Raw genomic sequence first — 23,848 nt, 5'->3', positions numbered from 1 at the left:
AAAAAAAAAAAAAAAAAAAAAAAAAAAAAAAAAACTAGGCAAAATTTTGAAAGACACACAACATTTTTCAAAAAATTTTAGCTCCAAAACAACTACTTAGTACTTACATTATCAATTGTCATTTTCCTTTTTTGTTTTTATTTATATGAAAATATTCATAGACTCCATATTCCTAAAACCCTTCCTAAAGAATTAATTACAAATATTAAATCTGAAGCCCAGAGCTTGAGCTATAAATTTATAAACACCCAGAGGCTCAAAGTCCAGATCTTATGAGACACAAGCTTAAAATCCTGACCCCAAAAAATCAACACTAAACTTCAATTTATCTCACTATAGTTTAGCATATTTTCATTTTGTCATTTTATAGTTCCTAAAAATTACACATAACTATCGTATAGCTTGGCATAATGTTATTTTACTACTATAACCGACTGTTCCTAGAGCAAGTGGCAAAGGGCTTGGTGGTTGGTACCCGAGACTCAAGTTCGAATCCTTATTAATTTATATTTTCAGCTAAGTTTATTTCTAAATGAAATAAACGAAGCGGGCAGCATGCTACCTATCTCTCAAAAAAAAAAAATGTTATTTTGCTACTATATGGTTGAAAAAGTTACATGTAATTTTTCTATGATTTTTTTTTTATGTTACTATAACGATCTATCGTTGAACAAAGCATTATCTTTTAATTTTTAAAAAAATATTAATTTACTATCCTATTTGATGGAGGTATTATTGGTGAAACAAAAATAATATTACAGAATAGTTAAATATAATTTTTTAACTATATAATAACAAAGCAAAAATATGCTAAACTATAAGAGGCAAATTAATTTAACCCTATAATCAATCAAACATTTTGTGAGTTGTAAATGGTACCCATTAAAATATTTTGAATGAAAAATATAATTTTTTTTTGAAAATATTATGATCTGTTTGATGATTTGATATCAATTACACAGCAATAATTGTACTAACAATATACGATCTTCTGTAGTTCGATGTAATTGTTGCCAATCGACGAGTAAAATTTATATCCACTGTGGTTGGACAGCGATATAAGCGGACTGTGACATTGCAGTTCGATTTCATATGCTCGAGATGTTAGGTTTGGTTTAAATTTGCCTGAATCTACATTTATGAGACTCCAAATAATTCTATATATAATATACAATAGGACTAATAAATTTCTTAATCCGATTATAATATTTTGGACGATAGTTAGACCCAAGAGACTAAAAAAGTTAATCATGATAAGGTTGGAGTGGTCCTAGGATGGATGAGTTTCTAGAAAGTGGAGCGTCACAGTTGGTATCAGAGTCAATTACTAGTCGGAAAAATAGGATGAGTCTCGTCTAAGCTAGATTATACATTAGGGAGAGTACGTGAGGCTCTTAAAATTAGACGAGACGAGTCTTGCATCATCTGATACTTATGAGTCTAAGCCTGACAAGAACGTTAGATTTTAAAGGAGGGAGAATGTTATATAAGATATAATAAAGTTAAACTTCTTAATCCGGCTATACAATTTTGAACATTAGCTAGGCCTAATAGATTAAGAGAGTTAAATGTGGATTAGAATAGTTTTAGAATGAGCGACCTTCTTAGAAACCGAGCATCACAATATTCGTGCGAATTTAATTTGCTATGGGTGAAAATTCAACTCTGATTATTAGCTATGCAAAATATTCTCACATGTGAAATTTTAATAATTTTTTGAGGAGAAAGGTAGCACGTTACCTGCTTCATTTATTAAATTGATGAATTAGACTACATGGGTGAGGGAGTAGGGCCTACTTCGAAAAAAAAAGAAAAAAAGAAAAAAAAGAAGAACTACATGTACTTCTAATAACACCTTTTCTTATATTTAGAAAAAAAAAATTCTCACATGTGAATTTCTAATAATAATCCAGTAAAAAAATAACACTTTTTCTTACATCTAATTATTCACTATAAAATATTTATACTTCTATATATATATATATTTTTCTACATTGAAAAAGAGTTGGTCACATCTGAAGACAAGTAGGCGACAAGTGTCCTCCACTTTAAAAATATTGCATGCTACTGATTTATAAAAATATATTATACATATCAAATTTATTCTCTAAATATTAATATTTTAAACTAAAATATACTTTAATAAAAATATAATCTACACCATGTAGAAAGTCTATATATATATATATATATATATAAAATATTATAGAGTTTAAATTTTAATTATAAAATTTATAATTGTGGTATATAAGATATAATTAATTAAGTATACAATCAGTGCATAGAGTAATTTTTCCTCCTAATCCACTACTCAATTATAAAAATTTTCTTTACTCATCTATCATATTACATACATTGTCCCTAATTTTTAGTAAATAGTATCATAAAATTTAAATTAAATATAATTTGATAGATATAATCTATACTATATAGAAAACTTATGTATAAAAAAATAATCAGGGTTTAAACTTTACATTGGAGGTTTTAAAAATAAAGTGCACAAGATTTATTTATACACCCGGTGTATGAAATAATATCATCCCACTTAATGTGGGTAACAATATATAAATACCTCTAAATTATAATTTTTTTAATTGAGACCTACAGGAATTTTATTTTATTTTTTAAATTTTAGTTTTTATATCTAGTTACGTTAAAATGACAAAAGATATTTGAAATTATCAAATTTGCTGAAATTACTATTAAATTTGATAAAATTAATAAAGTTTTTAACTAAAATTATTTTAAGTCTAATAACTAAAATTCAAGGAGGTCTCTATACAATTTTACCAAAAAGTTTTGGTAGGAAATGCGAAAAGCATCTCAACTATTAGGATTCTTTGAGACCCCGCAAATTTATATTTTTTTAATTGATATTATTTTTTTTTCATTTTTATGATTAGTTTTAGTTAATTAAATCAAAATATTTATAAATTTTATAAAAAAGGACCAAGTTTAATAATTTTAATTATTTTTTTACTAATAAAAAATTAAATAACTAATAACTAACAGTGAGTATATCTATTAAATTTACTAAAATTTTATCTAAAATTTAAAATTATTTAATATTTTTTCCTATTTTTTTTTTCTACAAATGCCTTTATAAAATAATTGATTACTAATAAGTTCATATAAAAATTTATGCCATGCGCATACCAATTTAAATTATTTTTATTTAAATTAACTTAATTAATAATCATACTAATAAAATAATATAAAAATATAAAATATTAAGTTTATTTTTTTATTAAAATATTTTATATCAGTTGCATCGCGTAGGGACTTCCCTAGTTGAAAATTAAAACTTGCATACCAAAACTTGTTCATTAATAATATTTTTGTTTTAACTATGAATAATATTACTATTAAAATAAGAATAGAGCTACTAAACTATAAGAAGCATAGAGAATGCAGTGCTTTCAACTTTTTGGCTTTTAGATCAATTTCTTGAATCATTTCTAACATTTGAATTAATATTATTATATTATCCTGTGGGGGACTATTTAATTCTAGAGGTACTACTCAACTGTAAAGAAAACAATCGTAATTATCTCAACTATATAATTTTTTAAAAAATTTAAAAATTTAAAATATTAAATTTTTTTTTTTTATTTTCGATAATATAGTAGTAGCTCTACACTTAAAATAATTACTCTTCTTACACGTTATCTAGAACAATAGACATGTTATCCTACTGTTTATTAATTTCTTAATTTCCACGTAAGCGGACGTTTCGTCTCGTCCCCCTCTTCCTCACTCTCCCACNATATAATATTATAGAGTTTAAATTTTAATTATAAAATTTATAATTGTGGTATATAAGATATAATTAATTAAGTATACAATCAGTGCATAGAGTAATTTTTCCTCCTAACCCACTACTCAATTATAAAAATTTTCTTTACTCATCTATCATATTACATACATTGTCCCTAATTTTTAGTAAATAGTATCATAAAATTTAAATATAATTTGATAGATATAATCTATACTATATAGAAAACTTATGTATAAAAAAATAATCAGGGTTTAAACTTTACATTGGAGGTTTTAAAAATAAAGTGCACAAGATTTATTTATACACCCGGTGCATGAAATAGTATCATCCTGGGTAACAATATATAAATACCTCTAAATTATAATTTTTTTAATTGAGACCTACTGGAATTTTATTTTATTTTTTAAATTTTAGTTTTTATATCTAGTTACGTTAAAATGACAAAAGATATTTCAAATTATCAAATTTGCTGAAATTACTATTAAATTTGATAAAATTAATAAAGTTTTTAACTAAAATTATTTTAAGTCTAAAAACTAAAATTCAAGGAGGTCTCTATACAATTTTACCAAAAAGTTTTGGTAGGAAATGCGAAAAGCATCTCAACTATTAGGATTCTTTGAGACCCCGCAAATTTATATTTTTTTAATTGATATTATTTTTTTTTCATTTTTATGATTAGTTTTAGTTAATTAAATCAAAATATTTATAAATTTTATAAAAAAGGACTAAGTTTAATAATTTTAATTATTTTTTTACTAATAAAAAATTAAATAACTAATAACTAACAGTGAATATATCTATTAAATTTACTAAAATTTTATCTAAAATTTAAAATTATTTAATATTTTTTCCTAATTTTTTTTTTCTACAAATGCCTTTATAAAATAATTGATTACTAATAAGTTCATATAAAAATTAATGCCATGCGCATACCAATTTAAATTATTTTTATTTAAATTAACTTAATTAATAATCATACTAATAAAATAATATAAAAATATAAAATATTAAGTTTATTTTTTTATTAAAATATTTTATATCAGGCGCATTGCGCATGAACTTTCCTAGTTGAAAATTAAAACTTACAGACCAAAACTAATTCATTAATAATATTGTTGTTTTAACTATGAATAATATTACTATTAAAATAAGAATAGAGCTACTATACTATCAGAAGTATAGAGAATATAGTGTTTTCAACTTTTTGACTTTTAGATCAATTCCTTGAATTATTTCTAACATTTGGATTAATACTATTATCCTGTGGGGGACTATTTAATTCTAGAGATACTATTCAACTGTAAAGAAAACAATCGTAATAATCTCAACTATATAATTTTTTAAAAAAATTTAAGAATTTAAAATATTAAAATTTTTTTATTTTCGATAATATAGTAGTAGCTCTACACTTAAAATAATTACTCTTACACGTTATCTAGAACAATAGACATGTTATCCTACTGTTTATTAATTTCTTAATTTCCACGTAAGCGGACGTTTCGTCTCGTCCCCCTCTTCCTCACTCTCCCACCCCCGCAACCTCCTCCTATAAATGCCCCTCTCCACACTCCGATCCTCCTCGTCTCTCCTCTCTCCTCTCCATCCGATCCCTCCGCTTCCTCTACCTCCTCCCCACTCTCCACGCCAGTAGAAACCCTAGCCGATCCATGGGAAGCTTCACGAGGAAGGAGCACCACTTCCTCTCCGAGCTCGGCCTCGCCCCTCGCAACCTCGGATGCTTCGTCAATGGCTCCTGGAAGGGGAACGGCCCCGTCGCCTCCTCGCGAAATCCTACCAACAACCAGGTTCGTTCTCCCCTCGATCCTTCACCTCTCTTCACCCTGCTACGATCGGGGATCGAATACTCTCGGTGATCCTAGTTCTGATCATCCGAGCGATCGATTCGATCCTTTAAACGGCTCGGAGATCGATGCAAATGGAGTAATCGGAGGTGATTGTCGTTTTTGATTGATTTAGGTTATTGCCGAGGTGAATGAGGCATCGATTCAGGACTATGATGAGGGAATGAATGCTTGCGTGGATGCGGCCAAGATATGGATGCAGGTTTGGGGATTATTGCTCAGTCGCAGATTACAATTTGAAGTTATTGCTTTTTAAACGCATAGAGTTATATGGTTATATTGTTAGTGTAAATTTTGTGGTTTGTGAAGAGTGTTCATGTTACCTTTCATCGCATTGTACGTGGTAAGTATTCTAACGATTCTGTATCTTGCTCTCACAGTGCATTATCTCATCAACCTATCAGGATCTGCTTTCTTGTTGCCATTTTGCTTATTTTTAGTATTTATTCTCTGCCTTCTTCATAAAGAAAATCATAATTGTTGAAAGGCGCTAGTTGATGTACTACCTAATAGATGATAGATCATTATCGCATAATCTGTTCCCTTATTGTTTGTTTGCACAACTGTTGAACCAGGTTCCAGCTCCTAAGAGGGGGGAAATTGTTAGGCAGATTGGTGATGCACTGAGAGCAAAACTTCACCATCTTGGTAGACTTGTCTCACTTGAGATGGGAAAGATACTTCCTGAAGGGATCGGAGAGGTTCAAGTAAGACTCTTATAGTTTTATAGTTGTTAAATATTTATGATCTACGATTTGCTAGCATTGTTGGATCAAGTAGTAGTTGCTAAATTGTTACTAATAGATATATTCTTTAGTTCGTACTTCGTAGTGAAAGAAAAGAGTTCAATTAATTTTTTTTCATTGTAATGTCATTCATGCGGATAATAACTTTAAACCTCTTGCTTACTATTTGATACTAAATTTGCTATTTATGTAGGAAATTATTGACATGTGCGACTATGCTGTTGGGTTGAGTCGGCAGCTGAATGGATCGATCATACCATCTGAACGTAAGATCATGCTATTTTTCTCTTTTTCTTTTTTTACTTATTTTTCCCTGATATCAGATTAAAGTTATAATTACTTCTGACATGTTTTTACTTTTTAGTTAAGATGGCTAGGGTTCAATTTTTTAGCAACAAAGTCCTCAGGAGTCATACTGATTGGTTTTTTCTTTCTTTATTTTTTTTTGCTGGATCATTCTCTGTGAAGAAGTATTTATCAAAAGTAGATTTTGAGCTTCTAAAATATTTTTTTTTCTGTAAAAGGTTATCGCCTCCTCTTGCATCAAAAAAGTCTATCTACTACCAATCAAGCAATTATGATACTTCAATTATGCTCATCTTATTTTATGCGTTAGTCGTTTGAAGTTCTTACTTTGGTCAACTAAATAGGCAATTCTATGGCTGCATGTAAAGCCACCATTTTGGTCTTAGAAGACTGTATTGTCTCTTATAGTGCTACAACTACTGTGTGAGTATTGCAGCATTTTGTAATCTAATACCACAGAGTTATAGTAGGAAAAGTTACTGCTAAAATCTTTCCTCTTATTTGCTTTGTTGAAGACTACATGGTACTGACTTTGGAAATAGGCTGTTAAATATAAATAGTTAGAAAAAATAGAAAAAATGTTGATTGTGTGATGAAGTTACTTGTTGTACTGATTGATTAACCTAAAATAGTTATAATTATGAAATTCACCTGAATGAAAAACATAAAATTGTATATATGATATCTGATTTGGTTACTTTACAACAAGTATCGTGCTATTGTCTTTTTCACTTTTGGTTTTTTCAGTTGTGTCATGTTTCTCATGTTCACAGGTCCAAATCATATGATGATGGAGGTGGGGAGCAAGTTAGTTCTTTTGTATTGGTATTACTAAACTTCCCAATGATCAGATGGCAACATATGAGTATGCTATTCATAACTGGTGTTTACATGCTTCACATAATTTAGGTGTGGAATCCTCTTGGAATAGTTGGTGTCATTACAGCATTCAATTTTCCATGTGCTGTACTTGGTGAGTTTGTGCATTTTACTGTTTCCATTAGTGACTGCTTTCTATAATTTGCACAATTACTATAAGATGGGCTCGTAAGTTGCACAATTACTATAAGAGCCTAGTTGGACTCAAACTCAGGACCTCCTGCTCCGATAAATATCATGCTCTGATATCATATTAAATTATATGAAACAACCATTGTTCTTCAAAAGCTTAAACTGCTAAAGAATAGTTTTTTTTTTTTTTTTTTTGCCGAAAGATCACTCTACTGGGGTTTTCATTAGTAGTTATAAACAATGAACAAGAATAGTTATGTCACAGTCATGTGACTCACTAAACCAATAAGACATAAAACATATACAAATTATATACTGTAAACCCTAACTACGCTACTATCCCCCTCAATCTGAACATCTCAAGGACGAATGTGAAGATTGGTGCGAAGCGCGTAGAACTGAGAGGTAGATAATGGTTTAGTGAAGATGTCGACAAGTTGCTTGTCAGAAGAAGTATGTATTAAGGATAAATCACCTACTTGTACTTTCTTATGAAGAAAATGATTGTCTAGCTTGATGTGCTTGGTGCGTGAATGTAACACCGGATTGCCCGCAATGTATGTCGTGCTGAGATTAAACAGTTGATATTAGGTGTGGCAACGGTATACTAAGATCACGAAGAAGATGACGAAACCAGATGACCTCGGCAAGAGTAAAGGCAACACCGCGATACTTAGCTCAGAATTAGAAGGAGAGATTGTATGTTGTTGTTTAGTAGGCCACGAAATGAGGTTTGAGCGACAAAACACACAACAGACGGAGGCAGGCAGCCGGGTATCAACATGTCTTGTCCAATCAGCATTAGAATAAATGATGCAGGTAGGAAATTAATTAGAATTTCTAACTTTATTTTTTTTATCTTCAGAATTATTTTTTTACTTGATTTGTTTTAGAGATTTTCTTTTTGATTTTTAGGATATATCATGTTAAATAAATCACTAAAAATTAGGGATATAGTTTAGGTTTTTTTAGATATATGCTCGGATTAGAAAAAGATCCCTTAAAAATGGGATTTGATTTAGATTAGGATCATATTTGAAGGCTATAAATATAGCCTATACTCTGTAATTTAGGAGTTGAGTTATGATGAATTAGTTTGGTGTTTATGGTTTGACTGCGGTCGTGGTGCCGTGTGCGCTAGCAAAATTCCTTATGTTATCTTTTTTCCTTTATTTCTTTTTTATTCTTCTTCTAAAGTTACTTTTCCAATTATCTAAAACAATTCTATTTTGACTTCTACCCTATTTATTGGCTATGTTTTTCCTTTTTTAAAATTTTCTCAATTTTCTTTAAAAAAGAATTAAAAATTTGAAAAAATTGTAGGAACCCTTCTTGCTCGAGCAGTACTTTTTTTGGATTTTTTTTTATTTTGTAGTTCCAAAAATAGATTTAAAATTCATTAAAATCTTTAAAAAAATTAAAAGAATTGAAAATACTCTTAAAAGTTTTGAAAATTTTAAATTTTAGTTTTCTTTAAATTTTGGGCTTATTACTAGGAAGATAGATTATGATGTTCCTGTTTTGTCCTGCATCAATTAGAAATGAAAGAAGAAGAAACACAATGAGAGAAGCGAAGCTCATAATCCATGATTCTTCTAATATAACACAAAATATGCTTAATAGCCTGTAAATGAGATTCATGAGACTCCTATAAAAACCAGATTTACAATAATAGATATCTGGTCGCATATGGGTGGGATATTGAAGAGCGCCAACAATTTGACGATAGGTAAAGGAATCAGCGAGAGGTTGGCCCTTATAAGCAGACAACTGAGCAGTGGAAGGCAGTAGAGTATTGATCGACTTGCTAGAGAGCATATCATGACACTCAAGTTGATGAGCATACTTATGTTGAGTCAATTAGAAGCCACGAGCAGAAGCAGTAATCTCTTCTCCTAAGAAGTAATGAAGAGGTCCCAAATCTTTTATAACAAACTCTGTCTAAAGAGTAGGGAAAAAAGTCAGTAAGGACTCTGAGGCTCTAAGCTACTAGTGCCAATAATATCATCAACATACAAAAGTAGAACAAGAATTCCATTCTTGGTGCGATAGGTGAACTTGGACGGATCAGTATAACTACTGGTAATCATAAATTCCAGTTCACAAAGAAAAGGCATGAACTGCTAAAACCAGGCTCGATGTGCTTGCTTGTGCTAGAGATAGTCGTAGCTGGCAAACATGATTAGGAAAAGAAATATGCACAAATCCAGGAGGCTATTTTTTATAGACCTCTGCAGTGAGAATTCCATGAAGAAATGTGTTCTTCACATCAAGTTACCAAATAGCTCAACCAAAAGATAAAGCAGCAGAAATCACCGTACAAATAGTGGCAGGTTTCACTATTCTGGTATGGTCTCACCAATAGCCTGGAAGGCATTTCCAATTGATTTGACTTTCTGCATATACTTTGATATAGTAATCATTCTTTTTTCTTTTGCACAGTTTTGCTTTGAGAGAGAAGGCACTAGAAGCACTCTTGTCATAGTAGTTTTTGATGAATATCCAAGTATCTCTAATTGTCTTCGGTAAAATAGATATCATCATCTGTAGAATAGCTAGGAGAGGGTTGCATTAATCCACGATATGGTTGTCGTATCCTCTCTCTTCCATATTGCATCCTCTAGATTAGACATCATTGTTTTCTTTTTTGCTCACATGACTTAAGGTGGAAGGCCTTTTGTTCCATCTACATGAGATGCCAGGTCAAAACTTTCGAGTACATTAAGAAATACTTGTTTCCACATTAGATAGGTCGTATCTGTAAGTTTAACTGGAATTAGGGTTTTTATGTTGACTATGGGAAGAGATGATAAAGACAATGAAGATGCCATGTTCATCGCCATAATAGTTGATGTTGAATGCAAATATTAAAAACAGTGTTATCTACTAGCTTAACTTTTAGAGACAAACGATTGTTGACATAATTTAATATGGTAACACAGCAGGAGGTTATGACTTTGAATCTTGCCGGGCTCCTAGCATTATTAATTTTTCTCCCATATAATTTAAGTTCACATCTTAGGTCTATCAATAGTTGATGTAGGCTGAAATTATTATAGCCGTAGGGTAGTACTGCAGCACAGACTATAGCGCAGATACTATAGCAATGAACTATAGCACCAATACTATAGGAATCGTTCTGTAGGACCAGTACTGTAGTGATGGTACTGTAGCAACGGCATGAGATCCAGCGAGGTAGAAGGGCAGCACTGGATTGCTATACCCTGGGATTAGGGTTTACCTCTGATCCATATTAAATTATGTGAAACAACCATTGTTCTGTAAAAACTAAAGTTTTCTGAGAATGCTAGCATAGCATTTTGTATTTATGCAAGGATTTCTTTTATGGCACAAGTTTTCCGGTGTGGCGCTAAACGATTTTGCATGTGTCGACTGATTTTCATTAGTTCTGCTCTTTGAGGAGAAAACAACACTGAAAGATGGGCTAATAGAATTGATTTTCAACTTGCAGAGTTTTAGGAATCGTAATTATCTTACATAGTGAAGTTACCTGCGCATTGCGGCGGGGTCATGCTATAGAAGACCGAAAGTTGACAAAGTAAAAATTTTAAAATTTTTTGAATTGCAATGAAACATCAATAAATACAAATAGAAAATATGAAATAGATATATAAAAATATAGTAAAATTTATAATTTCAGCAAATAAATTATACATAATAATAATGAAAGAAGCAGTAATAGAGTTATTACTTCATACACATTTTGATCACGCTGCCGACATCGGAGAGGCGAATCCCGTTCTCCACGTCGCCTCCACCGTTATTGTCGATGTCGATCTTATCCTTACGGCCAAGAAAAAAGGAAAAAGAAAAGGTGAGAAAAAAAAGTATAAAAAACCTTATTTTACTTTTTTTTTTGTGAAAGTAATTTGTTTAGTTGATAATAAATCATGTGAATATATTAATTACAAAGTGGACGGGTGGAAAAGTGAAGCATCGGGTGGAGAGAGAGGGTGAGAAAACGAAGCATTAGGGAGTGGGAAGGAGGGTGAAGGAGGAATTGCCACGTGGCAAATTTTATGGAAAATAATGTATAGGTATAGATATAGATGTACCTATCTGTATACTCTGTTTAAAATTTTGTATTATTCTGATGTCCTTTGTGTTTAGGCAAAAATCAGGAATGTATTTAGATTGTCCAGACTAGTAAATTCTTTTGAATTAGGAGATTTAGTCCAAATATGTCTTGTGTTCTATGATTTGGAAAGTCAATATTCTGGTTCCTTAGCATCCTAATTTGAGTCACATTATATCGAAATTTAAGATCTTGAGACACTTCAACAAAAAAATAACATCATTAATAAGCTTTAAAAAGTTCTGCTGGTAGAATGTTTTGTCTTTCTGATGTAACTATCTGCATATCCTGTGGTGCTCGTCGAATCAAACTGAAGCTTGATTTACATGCTTCAGAAGTTGTGAGACAAATTTTCCTCACGCTTCAAGCGCCACATAACATTTGCTTTTCTCTTAGTCGACAAATCTTCTTGTAAATATTTTATTTTTTAGGCATCCTATTATCCTAATACGTTTAATTTTCGTTGTATGTTGTTGTTTTGAACCTTATTTATCTTTTTGGTGTTATAGGGTGGAATGCCTGCATCGCTTTAGTCTGTGGAAACTGTGTCGTCTGGTAAGAACATAGACCATTTTTAGACCATTTTCTGTATGTGTGTTCTCTAATCTCAGCGTATTACTGCTCTTTTTCTTACACAAATCATATATAGTCTAAAGTAACATTTAGTATATTGTTTACAGAAAAGTAACGTTTAGTATATTGTTTACAAAAAAGTATTTCTTTTTGTTAAGATAATCTAGGTTGGATGTTCTGTAGACTGCATTTCATTGGCGTGCATCCATAGCTAAGCTTTATTTCCTTTTGCTGATTCTAACCTAGATACAAGAAATGAGAGATCCTGCATTTATCTCTATAAAATAATAAATTCATTTGTATTGGATGAATTTGTCACCAAAAGTGGAAATATAACATGAAATGTTGCAGTTAATCTTGGTCACTGTTCATTGCAGGAAAGGTGCACCAACAACTCCGTTAATCACGATTGCAACAACTAAAATTATTGCTGGTGTGTTAGAGAAGAACAATTTGCCAGGTGCAATCTTCACAGCATTTTGTGGAGATGCTATGGTTGGTAAAGCAATAGCTTGTGACGCAAGGATACCGCTGGTTTCATTCACTGGAAGTACCAAGGTATGGAAGCATGCAGATATGGTTTCTGCATGTGTTTCAAATAATCCAAGATTCATGAGCCTATCATTAATTGTCGTTGTTTTCTTTTGTTCTCTTAAAAGTCTCTTATTGCTTAGGTAAAACAATTTGCTTTTATCTTTTAGAGGAGAGGTTGGTTTATCAATTCAGTAGTTGTTGGCCATGAGTCAGCATCAAAATATGTGTTTTGTGAACAAGGATTGCATGTTGTGTATTGACCTGTTCCACTGAAAATAAAAGAATGGTGTTGATGTGTTCCCCTGCAGTTGCAGGCTTGCCAACTTCAGTGCAAGACACAATACTGTGCCATTCTGGTACCTTGTTGTGAAGCTGACAATAAAAAATATACAGACTCAGACAATTCCAGCAAGCTACTATTAGTTTGTTATGCGAATTTAATTTTCCTAAATAAACTAGGCAAATTAAGAAATTGCCTGTTTTAGGACTGCAATGATAAAAGTTATGTCAGATGTCATTTCCACTTTTCCAGAAATCTGTATTGTTTGGCCTTCAAGCTGGAAGGATGTAAATACCATTGGCAGTCTCACAATATTCATTACGCTTTGTGGGAGGATGTTTGGTTTATGCACCAACTGCTGTTAAAATTTTCTCTCTATATTATTTCTCTGTCTATGTATATTATTTCTCTCTAATATTATTCAGTGTTCATTAACTCATCAGGTTTTCATAGTTTAAAAATGTGATATATATCTTATTCCTACACTTATCGGAACATAATAGTGAATTTTGTTGAGTTTGTGGTAAATCTATAAGAGTACAGCTTACCTTCCGATGTCTGACTGAGTCTATTTACAAGCAGCACTTTTTAACTATCTGTCATTTTACTAGAACCTGTACCTGATATTTTCGTCCGTTGGTATCCATCACCTTAATTTATTTTCACTGATGGCTCTTGCTGTGAAAAGTTTTATCCATCTGCTTCTGAAGTGTACTTATTACCCGCAGTATGCTATTTTAAGGACAGAAAACACGTAATTTGGAAGGCGACATTAGTAGCTTCCTAGTGCCATCTATTCCAGACCCATAGTGTAGTTTCCTACAGTTGTTTCTCTTTAGCTCTTCCTTCTGGCAGTATTAATAGCATTCAATGTTTTTATTGAACATACTAACACTTTTTCATCCTCACTTTTTATAAGTGAACAAATATTTCTTTCAGTGATAACATGTGTAATGCTAATTCTCCAACTACAGGTTGGTCTTACGGTTCAGCGGAACGTCAATGATAGATTCGGTAAATGTCTGCTTGAACTTAGTGGGAACAATGCTATTATTGTAATGGATGATGCCGACATCCAGCTCGCTGTACGTTCTGTTCTGTTTGCTGCTGTTGGTACAGCTGGACAACGCTGCACCACATGTCGTAGGCTGGTAAGAAGCACGTGTATTATTTTGTTCCCTCTGTATTAGAATGTTCATTATATGTGTGTGTGTATATATGTATATATATATATATATATATAATTTTTGGGTTGGAACAGCTTCTTCATGAAAGTATATATCAAACTGTTGTTGATCAACTTGTCGAAGTCTATAAACAAGTCAAAATTGGGGACCCATTAGAAAAAGGCACCTTGTTGGGACCATTGCACACTCCTGCTGCAAAAGAGAACTTTACGAGAGGCATTCAAGTCATCAAATCTCAGGTTAGTTTCTACCCTATAGAAAGGCACAACTGTCATTTCTGTCTATCAAATCTGTTGTACCGAATGTTCAACTTGTTGATCTATGCAGTTACAGAGCTATGCACCACCTTGTTTACATTTTCTTTGAACTGAAAGTGAACTAGTTTGTAACATAGTTCTAGTTTGCATGTGAGATTTCTCCTTTAGTCATCATCAAGTTTGTGATCGATGGGCCTACTAATATAAAATATTTTGCTAAGCAAGTTACCTTCTAATGTCTAAATGGTTACTAGTTCTATAAGCCAACAAGTTGTTTTGGATATTGAATTTCTTTGTTTTTCAAATATCAGCTTTCTTGTTCTCTGTGATGTTTATCTCACCACATACTCAAAACTTCGCAGGGTGGAAAGATCCTTGTTGGAGGATTCCACATAGAATCTGAGGGAAACTTTGTGGAACCCACTATTGTTGAGATTTCACCGAGCGCACCAGTTGTTAAAGAGGAGTTGTTTGGTCCTGTCCTCTATGTAATGAAATTTCAGGTAGCAATTCTACATTTTTTCGTTCACCAAATGTCACCTTTTTATGTCTTAGGCACATCCTAGTCCTAATTTATTCTATTTTTCCTACCGCTAGAAGCCTTTTAACATAAAAGATGGTATTGCTAATTGGAACTGAGATTTTGATTACTTTTCAATTTCGTACAGACTCTAAAGGAAGCAATTGAAATAAACAACTCTGTACCTCAAGGGCTAAGCAGCTCTATATTCACACGTAGGCCAGAAATTATATTTAAGTGGATTGGGTAAGTTTCAGTTACAACTTTTGGCTGTTGCTCAGAGTTCCGAGTTTTTGGTCTTCAGTTTCAATTCTGTAACTCAGGGGGCTAAGTGAATGATGTTTAATAAATAAGGAAATGAGTTTTATTTATTTATTTTTAATCTTCCTTTTTGCCACTTTGATTGGACATTTCTTTATTGTCTCATTTTTCTTTTTTGAGTATTATGTAGGCCGCTCGGCAGTGACTGTGGTATAGTGAATGTAAATATACCTACTAATGGTGCTGAAATTGGTGGAGCTTTTGGTGGAGAAAAAGCCACTGGAGGTGGCCGAGAAGCAGGAAGTGATTCTTGGAAGCAGTATATGAGACGCGCCACTTGGTAAGTTGATTTACTGGTAAAATATTTCAAATTTTGGGCCTTGAGTTACTGTGACTGTTTGGCATTTCATAGTTTTTCCAAGTTTCACGGTTAAACTCTCTGCTGTAGAATTTGATCTATATTAAGTATTAATATCACACTTTACTAGCATGAGGCTTAGATGTGATTTTGTTGATAGAATCTGGGTGGTTGAAATTAGAAGACAGTTAATCTGATGACAGAGTAGGAGTCGGACAATTTGGATTGTCCAATGTTGGTTGCGTTAAGCAACATGATATTCTCTTACTTCTGCTGAAGTTCTTTGGATCACTTTTATCGGTTGCACTTGTTGATACCTTTCCATTGCTCAAGAGGTTCGTCTGTGAACATGACCATAGTGCCTAATAGTGCCTATTGTCGAAGTAAAGTTGCAATTGGGCAGCATCTTAATGTTTGGTACCTCTTTCAGGGCAAGTTTATTTGAAAAGTTTTCCTAGGTTAAATGTCAGTAGACTGGAATAAGAATTTTTTGGAGAGCCAAATCCCGTGCAAATCATGAAACCCTTCTAACCATTTCAAAAATAGTTTTGCCTCTTGAATCTTGGTATCATCTGGCTGTTTCTTTTCGGCTACAACCTATTAGTTGAGCAATCTTCATAATGTTTCGCTTTATATTTCATGGTTTTCACAAAGTGAATTAGCTGAGTCAAGCTTAAGATAAGAGCTTAATTTTGGAAAGTTGAATCTAAATATCAGTCTAGCTATTGTATCTGAACGTTATCTTTGCAATTATTTGAGGAAAGGTCGAAATGAACCAAAGCGTATCTTTTTCTTGTTTTGGTTTCTGAGCTGAAATAACGAGCGTCCATATTTTGCAGCACAATCAACTATGGAAGTGAACTACCTTTGGCACAAGGAATAAATTTCGGCTAGGTATAGTACAATGGTGAGTAGCATTCTTGCTTTTGTTGTTGTTGTTGTTGTTGTTGTTGTTGTTGTTGTTGTTGTTCAATTTGTTCTATCGAGCATCCTTAAATTCTATTTCTTGTTCCCAGGCATTTCTGATCTTATCTTCCTTGTCTCGGCACGAAGCTGATCCGATCCTCACAGAGTATCTGTATTGCTCTCTTCTTATCGTCTTCTATGACTTTCTAAGTACTGCCATTGTGAGCTCTGATTACTGAAGAGGAACTGATAACATAGCATGATCACTATGTAGTGTTACTACAATAAGAGGGTTTCCCAAACGGGCCCTAAGCTCTACAATTGTCCTTGCAGGGCGTCTGTAGCTTTGCTTCATAAAAAGTTACTGCATGGGCCTTAGTCCAACACGGACTTGTCTCTGAAAACTCAATGCTAGAAATTTTTAAACAAGAGTTTAAAGCATTAGATGCCATCTACAACTCCCTGAAGTATATATATGTACGTGAAAAGTCATAATGTTTGAGTAACTATTTCTCATGCGACGTACCATAGCTCTTTCGGCACGTTCTATTTTAGGGGACTACTGATGCCTAGATAATAGAGGCTTAGAAAACTAGTGATCATTTATACATCACATGACACAGCCAAGCACAAACACGAACGACCAGCACCAGCACAGGCACTTTTGTAGGGGGGATTGCAGCAATCGTTGCACCTCGACTCATCCGATTGAAGGCAAAATATGCCTTCGTATTCGACTTTGCTGGTGCGGCCGTCGGCCCAAGCGTGAAGGGTTTGTGGTCGCCAATGTATATCATGGCTTGCCTTTTAGTACTTCTGTTGAGGCTTGAAACCACATACAAGCACAGCGAAGAGCAAGTCCACGTTACTCGATGGAAAACTGCACGGACATGCTGCACTAGTCCTATCCGAGTGAAAAATGCCACACGTAAACCTTTGGATTTAAGGATTGATAAAACCCCTTTAGAATGTGAGTAAAATAAAATAAAATAAAATAAATAAGTTGGTTACACAATAAAACTAGGGACGCAAAGCATATAGCTATCGATAGTCAATGGGTGGCATTGCTCGTCTTTTTAGATAGTGGACACCAATTGTGATGGAAGGAAAACAGGATGTCCAAAAATGGCGAGAAAAATAAGTAAACCCAATTCAATTCACGTATAATAAGCCAGTAAGCCACCTCTCTTTCTTAGAAAAACCATGATCATGAAGAGTAAACCAAATTCCTAATGTATGAAGCCCCTGTTCACCACACGCATCTCTTCTCTCTCCTTCTCTACTCTAAAGCCTCCATCTTTCCTCACGCTATTATTGATTATTAAAAAAATTTAAAAGAATACTATCTGCACAGTCTATATATATACAGAATAAATTATACATCCATCCATCTAAAATTTCTTAAATATCTTTTAAATTTTTAGAATTAATTTTTTTTTTATATGACTAGTGAATAAATATTAGCCTTTGGATGACTCGAGTACAAGATTTATATCTATTTATTTAAATGTGTGCAAGTAGCATTGCTCAAAAAGCCTTGAAAATATTTAACTCTAAATCTTCTACTTTGATTAAATATTCATTAATAAATAAACAACTAAGCTGCTCAAAAACAAAAATCCTTCTCAAACCTGATAAAAATCCCATATTATGTAAAAAGACCAGGTTTGCCTTTCCAGGACAAACACCAAATTCTAAAGATTTTAAGGTACTAATATGCAAAAATACCAGGTCCGGACTCCGGACTGCGGACGAAAAACGGAAAAAACAAAACGCGCTTTCCTCAGAAATCGGTCGCGCGCGGTTCAAGTCCGTTTCCCAAAACTCCCGCGACGCGCGCGCGCGAACGCCGCGGCCGTTACGACCCCTCCTACGCCGTTAATGGCGAGCAAACGGTAACCGTACGGCCACCGATATCTCATCGTGACCGTCACGGGATCCAAATCACTTCCCTCTCTCGTCGTTGTGGATCGATTCGAGGGCTCTCTAGGGTTGGTTTCGTGGGCGGGGCGATATGTCGACGACGAAGCCCGCGCCGGAGGAGGAGGAGGAGGAGGAGGAGGAGGTGGTGGTGGCGGCGTGCGGGTGCTGCGGCCTCACGGAGGAGTGCACGTCGGCGTACATCGCCGCGGTGCGGGGGCGCTACCTGGGCCGCTGGATCTGCGGCCTCTGCGCCGAGGCCGTCGACGACGAGACCCGCCGCCCCCGCAGCCTCCGCCGCAGCCGCCGCCGCGCCGCCGACTCCCCGGAGAGCCTCGTCGCCGCCGTCGCCAGGGTCCTCCGCCGCAGCCTCGACTCGCCGGCGCCGGCCGAGGACGCCCCCGCCGCCGTAGCCTCGGTGCGGCGCCGGAGCTCGGTCGCACGTTGAGGGAGGTGCGTACGAGGAGGAAACCCTAACACTCTCCTCTCATCAATATCGCGTTTAGAGATTCCGTGTTTGAACTTTGATCCGAGTTCTCTTTACCAAATTGTCGACGAAAACTGAGGAGAACAAAAAAATAATGTATAAACTGGCATAGAAAAATTACCTCCTATTAATTATTACGTCAATTACCCCTCATATACTATTTCAAATAGGTCTAAAATTTTAGAATAATAATTATTAAATTTAGCAATAATACTTTTTCTATGCCAGTTTATACATTATTTTTTTTTAAGTTGTCACGTGACAAATTTTTCTTCGTTACTGGTTGTTTGTCACGTGACAATTTTTTTTTTTTTTTTTTTCGGTTGTTATTTTTGTTTTTTTCATCACTATTTACTATTTTTTTTTATGGACGTTTTTTTTCTAAATTATCTATTAATCGCATCGCACGGGTTACTATACTAGTAGAAATAATTGACAAATAAAATTAGTTATAATTACCAACCGTCCCTAGAGCTGTAGAGCAAGTGGCAAAGAATTTGGTGGTTGGTATTCGAAACCCAAATTCGAATCCTAGTTGATTCACATTTCCAGCTAAGTTTATTTCAAAATGAAATAAACGAAGCGGGTAGCGTGCTACCTATCTCTCAAAAAAAAAAATATAATTCGTGTAGCAGAATCATACTAATTAAATAAAATTATTCGGTAAATTATCAATTTTAATAATATTAGTAAAATAAGATATATATCTTTTTTTACTTGATTTTTTTATCCATTTTTGAAATGTAAATTTAATAAATATTAAGATATGGAAGAATATGATGCATAGACAAGTTTTAGCAAAGTTTTATAATCTAATTCGTCGATTATATTTTGAAATTTTGAACTTGCTTGAAATAGCGGTAAAGTGCACAAAGTTAATTGCTACGACGCTTAATAAAGAGAGATAAATAAAATATGATCTAACGTGTAAGGAGGATTTTTTGTAATTAGGGGATGTTTGGCTTAGCTTGCTTCTCAAAAGTGATCATGATTTTAAAATCACTTCTGAGCTCAGTAGAGTGTTTGAGAATGACTGATGAAAATCTGATTCTATTTTTCATATCAGAAAACTAATTTTGAAGGCTCCGGAATCAGAAGCAGAAAAAAAACTGTTTCTCCAAAACTGATTCTGATTTTGCACTCAAACTTCAAATTTTTATTTTTATTTTAGATTCAAAGTATAAAGTTAACATTAAATTTAAATTTTAAAATTTTAAATTCATATTTGAATTTTTAAATCTCAACTTTTAAAATTTAAAATTTAAAGTTTAAAATTTGAATTTTGAATTTTGAAATTAAATTTTAAATTAAAATTTNGATGACTCGAGTACAAGATTTATATCTATTTATTTAAATGTGTGCAAGTAGCATTGCTCAAAAAAGCTTGAAAATATTTAACTCCATATCTTCTACTTTGATTAAATATTCATTAATAAATAAAAAAACTAAGCTGCTCAAAAACAAAAATCCTTCTCAAACCTGATAAAAATCCCATATTATGAAAATAGACCAGGTTTGCCTTTCCAGGCCAAACACCAAATTCTAAAGATTCTAAGGTACTAATATGCAAAAATACCAGGTCCGGACTCCGGACTGCGGACGAAAAACGGAAAAAACAAAACGCGCTTTCCTCAGAAATCGGTCGCGCGCGGTTCAAGTCCGTTTCCCAAAACTCCCGCGACGCGCGCGCGCGAACGCCGCGGCCGTTACGACCCCTCCTACGCCGTTAATGGCGAGCAAACGGTAACCGTACGGCCACCGATATCTCATCGTGACCGTCACGGGATCCAAATCACTTCCCCTCGCGCCCCCCCTCCACCCTCTCTCGTCGTTGTGGATCGATTCGAGGGCTCTCTAGGGTTGGTTTCGAGGGCGGGGCGATATGTCGACCACGAAGCCCGCGCTGGAGGAGGAGGAGGAGGAGGAGGAGGTGGTGGTGGCGGCGTGCGGGTGCTGCGGCCTCACGGAGGAGTGCACGTCGGCGTACATCGCCGCGGTGCGGGGGCGCTACCTGGGCCGCTGGATCTGCGGCCTCTGCGCCGAGGCCGTCGACGACGAGACCCGCCGCCCCGGACGGCCCGTCTCCACCGCCGACGCGCTCGATCGCCACGCCCGCTTCTCCCGCAGCCTCCGCCGCAGCCGCCGCCGCGCCGCCGACTCGCCGGAGAGCCTCGTCGCCGCCGTCGCCAGGGTCCTCCGCCGCAGCCTCGACTCGCCGGCGCCGGCCGAGGACGCCGCCGCCGCCGTAGCCTCGGTGCGGCGCCGGAGCTCGGTCGCACGTTGAGGGAGGTGCGTACGAGGAGGAAACCCTAACACTCTCCTCTCATCAATATCGCGTTTAGAGATTCCGTGTTTGAACTTTGATCCGAGTTCTCTTTACCAAATTGTCGACGAAAACTGAGGAGAACAAAAAAAAAAAAGAGAAAAATTACCTCCTATTTAATATTACGTCACTTACCCCTCATATACTATTTCAAATAGGTCTAAAATTTTAGAATAATAGTTATTAAATTTAGCAGTAATACTTTTTCTACGCCAGTTTATACATTATTTTTTTTTTTAAGGTGCTACTGAGTGCGGACTCCATTCCGAACCAGCTCTAACTCTGTTCTTTTCTTTTTTTTTCGGTTGTTATTTTTATTTTTTTCATCACTGTTATTTTTTTATGAACGTTTTTTTTTTTTAATTATCTATTAGTCGCATCGCACGGATTACTATACTAGTAGAAATAATTAACAAATAAAATTAGTTATAATTACCAACCGTCCCCAGAGCAAGTGGCAAAGAATTTGGTGGTTGGTATTCAAAACCCAAATTCGAATCCTAGTTGATTCATATTTCCAGCTAAGTTTATTTTAAAATGAAATAAGCGAAGCGGGGAGCGTGCTACCTATCTCTAAAAAAAATATATATATATATATAATTCGTGTAGCAGAATCATCCTAATTAAATAAAATTATTCGGTAAATTATCAATTTTAATAATATTAGTAAAATAAGATATATATCTTTTTTTACTTGATTTTTTTATCCATTTTTGAAATGTAAATTTAATAAATATTGAGATATGGAAGAATATGATGCATAGACAAGTTTTAGCAAAGTTTTATAATCTAATTCGTCGATTATATTTTGAAATTTTGAACTTGCTTGAAATAGCGGTAAAGTGCACAAAGTTAATTGCTACGACGCTTAATAAAGAGAGATAAATAAAATATGATCTAACGTGTAAGGAGGATTTTTTGTAATTAGGGGATGTTTGGCTTAGCTTGCTTCTCAAAAGTGATCATGATTCTAAAATCACTTCTGAGCTCAGTAGAGTGTTTGAGAATGACTGATGAAAATCTGATTCTATTTTTCATATCAGAAAACTAATTTTGAAGGCTCCGGAATCAGAAGCAGAAAAAAAACTGTTTCTCCANGTTTTACAACTCTTCATCAAAATCAATTCTTCAAACCAAAATTATTTTTACAGAAATCACTTTTTAGAAGCTAGATCAAACAGGCCCTTAATTAAACCTCTATTTAAATGAATACTTCTTCAGAGGTAGAAAGGGCCCTTTTACCAACACTAGAGTATATAGCCCACAAACTCATGTGTGTTTAAGAATGGAATGATTTATTCCCCGCCACACACACAGATGGGCTTTTAGGGATGCAAATAGATTCAGGTTGATGGAGTTCCCATTTCGTCCCACTCCAAATGAGATAGTAAATGGGACCCAAAAAAAATTTATAAAAAATAGATAACTTTTTCCGATCCGCTAGGAAAATGGAGCTGGAGACAGGAAAATCTTTTCTTCCTTTGATCCATCTCGATCTGCCAAAAATTCGTTAAAAGTTTGCTCCCGTTCCAAAATATAGTGGTGAGTGAGGATAAAATATGAAATTAATATCAAACAATCTCGAATCCATCTTGGCTTGTCAAGAAAATAGGGCAGGAGGTGGTGGATCTCTCCCGCCCCGAATCTGCCTCAACCTATCCTTCAACTATAGTTTGTAGGTCATTCTAATACTGCTCCCTCAGCACTTTTTTTTTTTTTTATTCTACATCGCAACTTTCTCAAGTAGGTATTCCTATAAAGATATCAAATTTTAAATATCTCTGTGCAGAGTTTAAATGATCATATTTGTTTCTCCAATAATTTTAATATGTTCATATATATTTGCTCTAGTTTTATATCTTAAAAATACTATCGATACATTCTATTATAAGATGTGCATTTTACATTCCACAATTTATTTTATCTAATATTATAAACATACAGATAGCATCACTAAATCTTTATATATTTTTACCAAAAAGAAAAAAAAAATAGAGTTGTAAGTTATCCTTTATCATAATGGCTAAGGAGGGTTAAGATTTTTGTCCATAAATGGGGACCAATTTATGAAGGGGTGCAAGGGTTGGTGGAATCAGTTATAAAGCAATTATTATCTCTTTCCACTGTGGTGCTTCCTCAATAATTTTGAGGCTGTGCATGGTCACCACCATGGTGGGACCATGAGAAAAGACAAATCTAGAAGAAGCTTCTAGAGAGGGAGACAAAAAAGAAAGATCCACAAATCCCTTTCAGGCCATATTTGGTTTGGCCCTGGAAAGCAATGCTTTTTTTCTTTACATACTTGGTGGTCAAATTTTAATTTAATGTAATTTATAGTTTAAATTTTATAGAGTATTGCAATTAAGTCCATAATTATTTATGTCTTGCTAGTGTGGAAATAATATCGTGTCTTAATATTACATAATAATAATAATACTGC

At 34.1% G+C, this 23,848-nt stretch overlaps 3 protein-coding genes across 3 annotated transcripts; all 3 read left to right on the top strand.

Annotated features, from left to right (window-relative positions):
• Positions 5,343-17,136, top strand: LOC109728684 (aldehyde dehydrogenase family 7 member B4). The gene is made up of 15 exons (XM_020259156.1): positions 5,343-5,586; positions 5,759-5,845; positions 6,219-6,350; positions 6,583-6,655; positions 7,469-7,491; positions 7,605-7,668; positions 12,312-12,357; positions 12,753-12,933; positions 14,164-14,340; positions 14,451-14,615; positions 14,996-15,136; positions 15,302-15,399; positions 15,605-15,754; positions 16,612-16,679; positions 16,789-17,136. Exons 1-14 carry the CDS (start codon positions 5,449-5,451, stop codon positions 16,664-16,666), a joined length of 1,530 nt encoding a protein of 509 aa, XP_020114745.1. The 5' UTR covers positions 5,343-5,448; the 3' UTR covers positions 16,667-16,679; positions 16,789-17,136.
• On the top strand, positions 18,693-19,046 carry LOC109727568. The gene has a single exon (XM_020257717.1). The coding sequence runs from the start codon at positions 18,693-18,695 to the stop codon at positions 19,044-19,046; it is 354 nt and encodes a 117-aa protein (XP_020113306.1).
• LOC109728691 lies at positions 20,414-21,505 on the top strand. Its single transcript, XM_020259167.1, has one exon. The coding sequence runs from the start codon at positions 20,968-20,970 to the stop codon at positions 21,367-21,369; it is 402 nt and encodes a 133-aa protein (XP_020114756.1). The 5' UTR covers positions 20,414-20,967; the 3' UTR covers positions 21,370-21,505.

Source organism: Ananas comosus, linkage group 2 (genome assembly GCF_001540865.1).
Source record: "Ananas comosus cultivar F153 linkage group 2, ASM154086v1, whole genome shotgun sequence".
In the NCBI taxonomy this organism is placed as follows: domain Eukaryota; kingdom Viridiplantae; phylum Streptophyta; class Magnoliopsida; order Poales; family Bromeliaceae; genus Ananas; species Ananas comosus.
Note: the sequence above shows the minus strand (reverse complement) of the source record. Positions and strands in the feature narration are given on the sequence as shown.

Excerpts from the sequence above, each read along its gene's own strand:
- LOC109728691 (XM_020259167.1), top strand. The coding sequence starts at position 20,968 with ATGTCGACCACGAAGCCCGCGCTGGAGGAGGAGGAGGAGGAGGAGGAG.
- LOC109727568 (XM_020257717.1), top strand. The coding sequence starts at position 18,693 with ATGTCGACGACGAAGCCCGCGCCGGAGGAGGAGGAGGAGGAGGAGGAG.
- LOC109728684 (XM_020259156.1), top strand. The coding sequence starts at position 5,449 with ATGGGAAGCTTCACGAGGAAGGAGCACCACTTCCTCTCCGAGCTCGGC. Across the intron at positions 14,341-14,450 it reads GCACCACATGTCGTAGGCTG|CTTCTTCATGAAAGTATATA; the intron begins GTAAGAAGCACG and ends GGGTTGGAACAG. Across the intron at positions 14,616-14,995 it reads TTCAAGTCATCAAATCTCAG|GGTGGAAAGATCCTTGTTGG; the intron begins GTTAGTTTCTAC and ends AAAACTTCGCAG.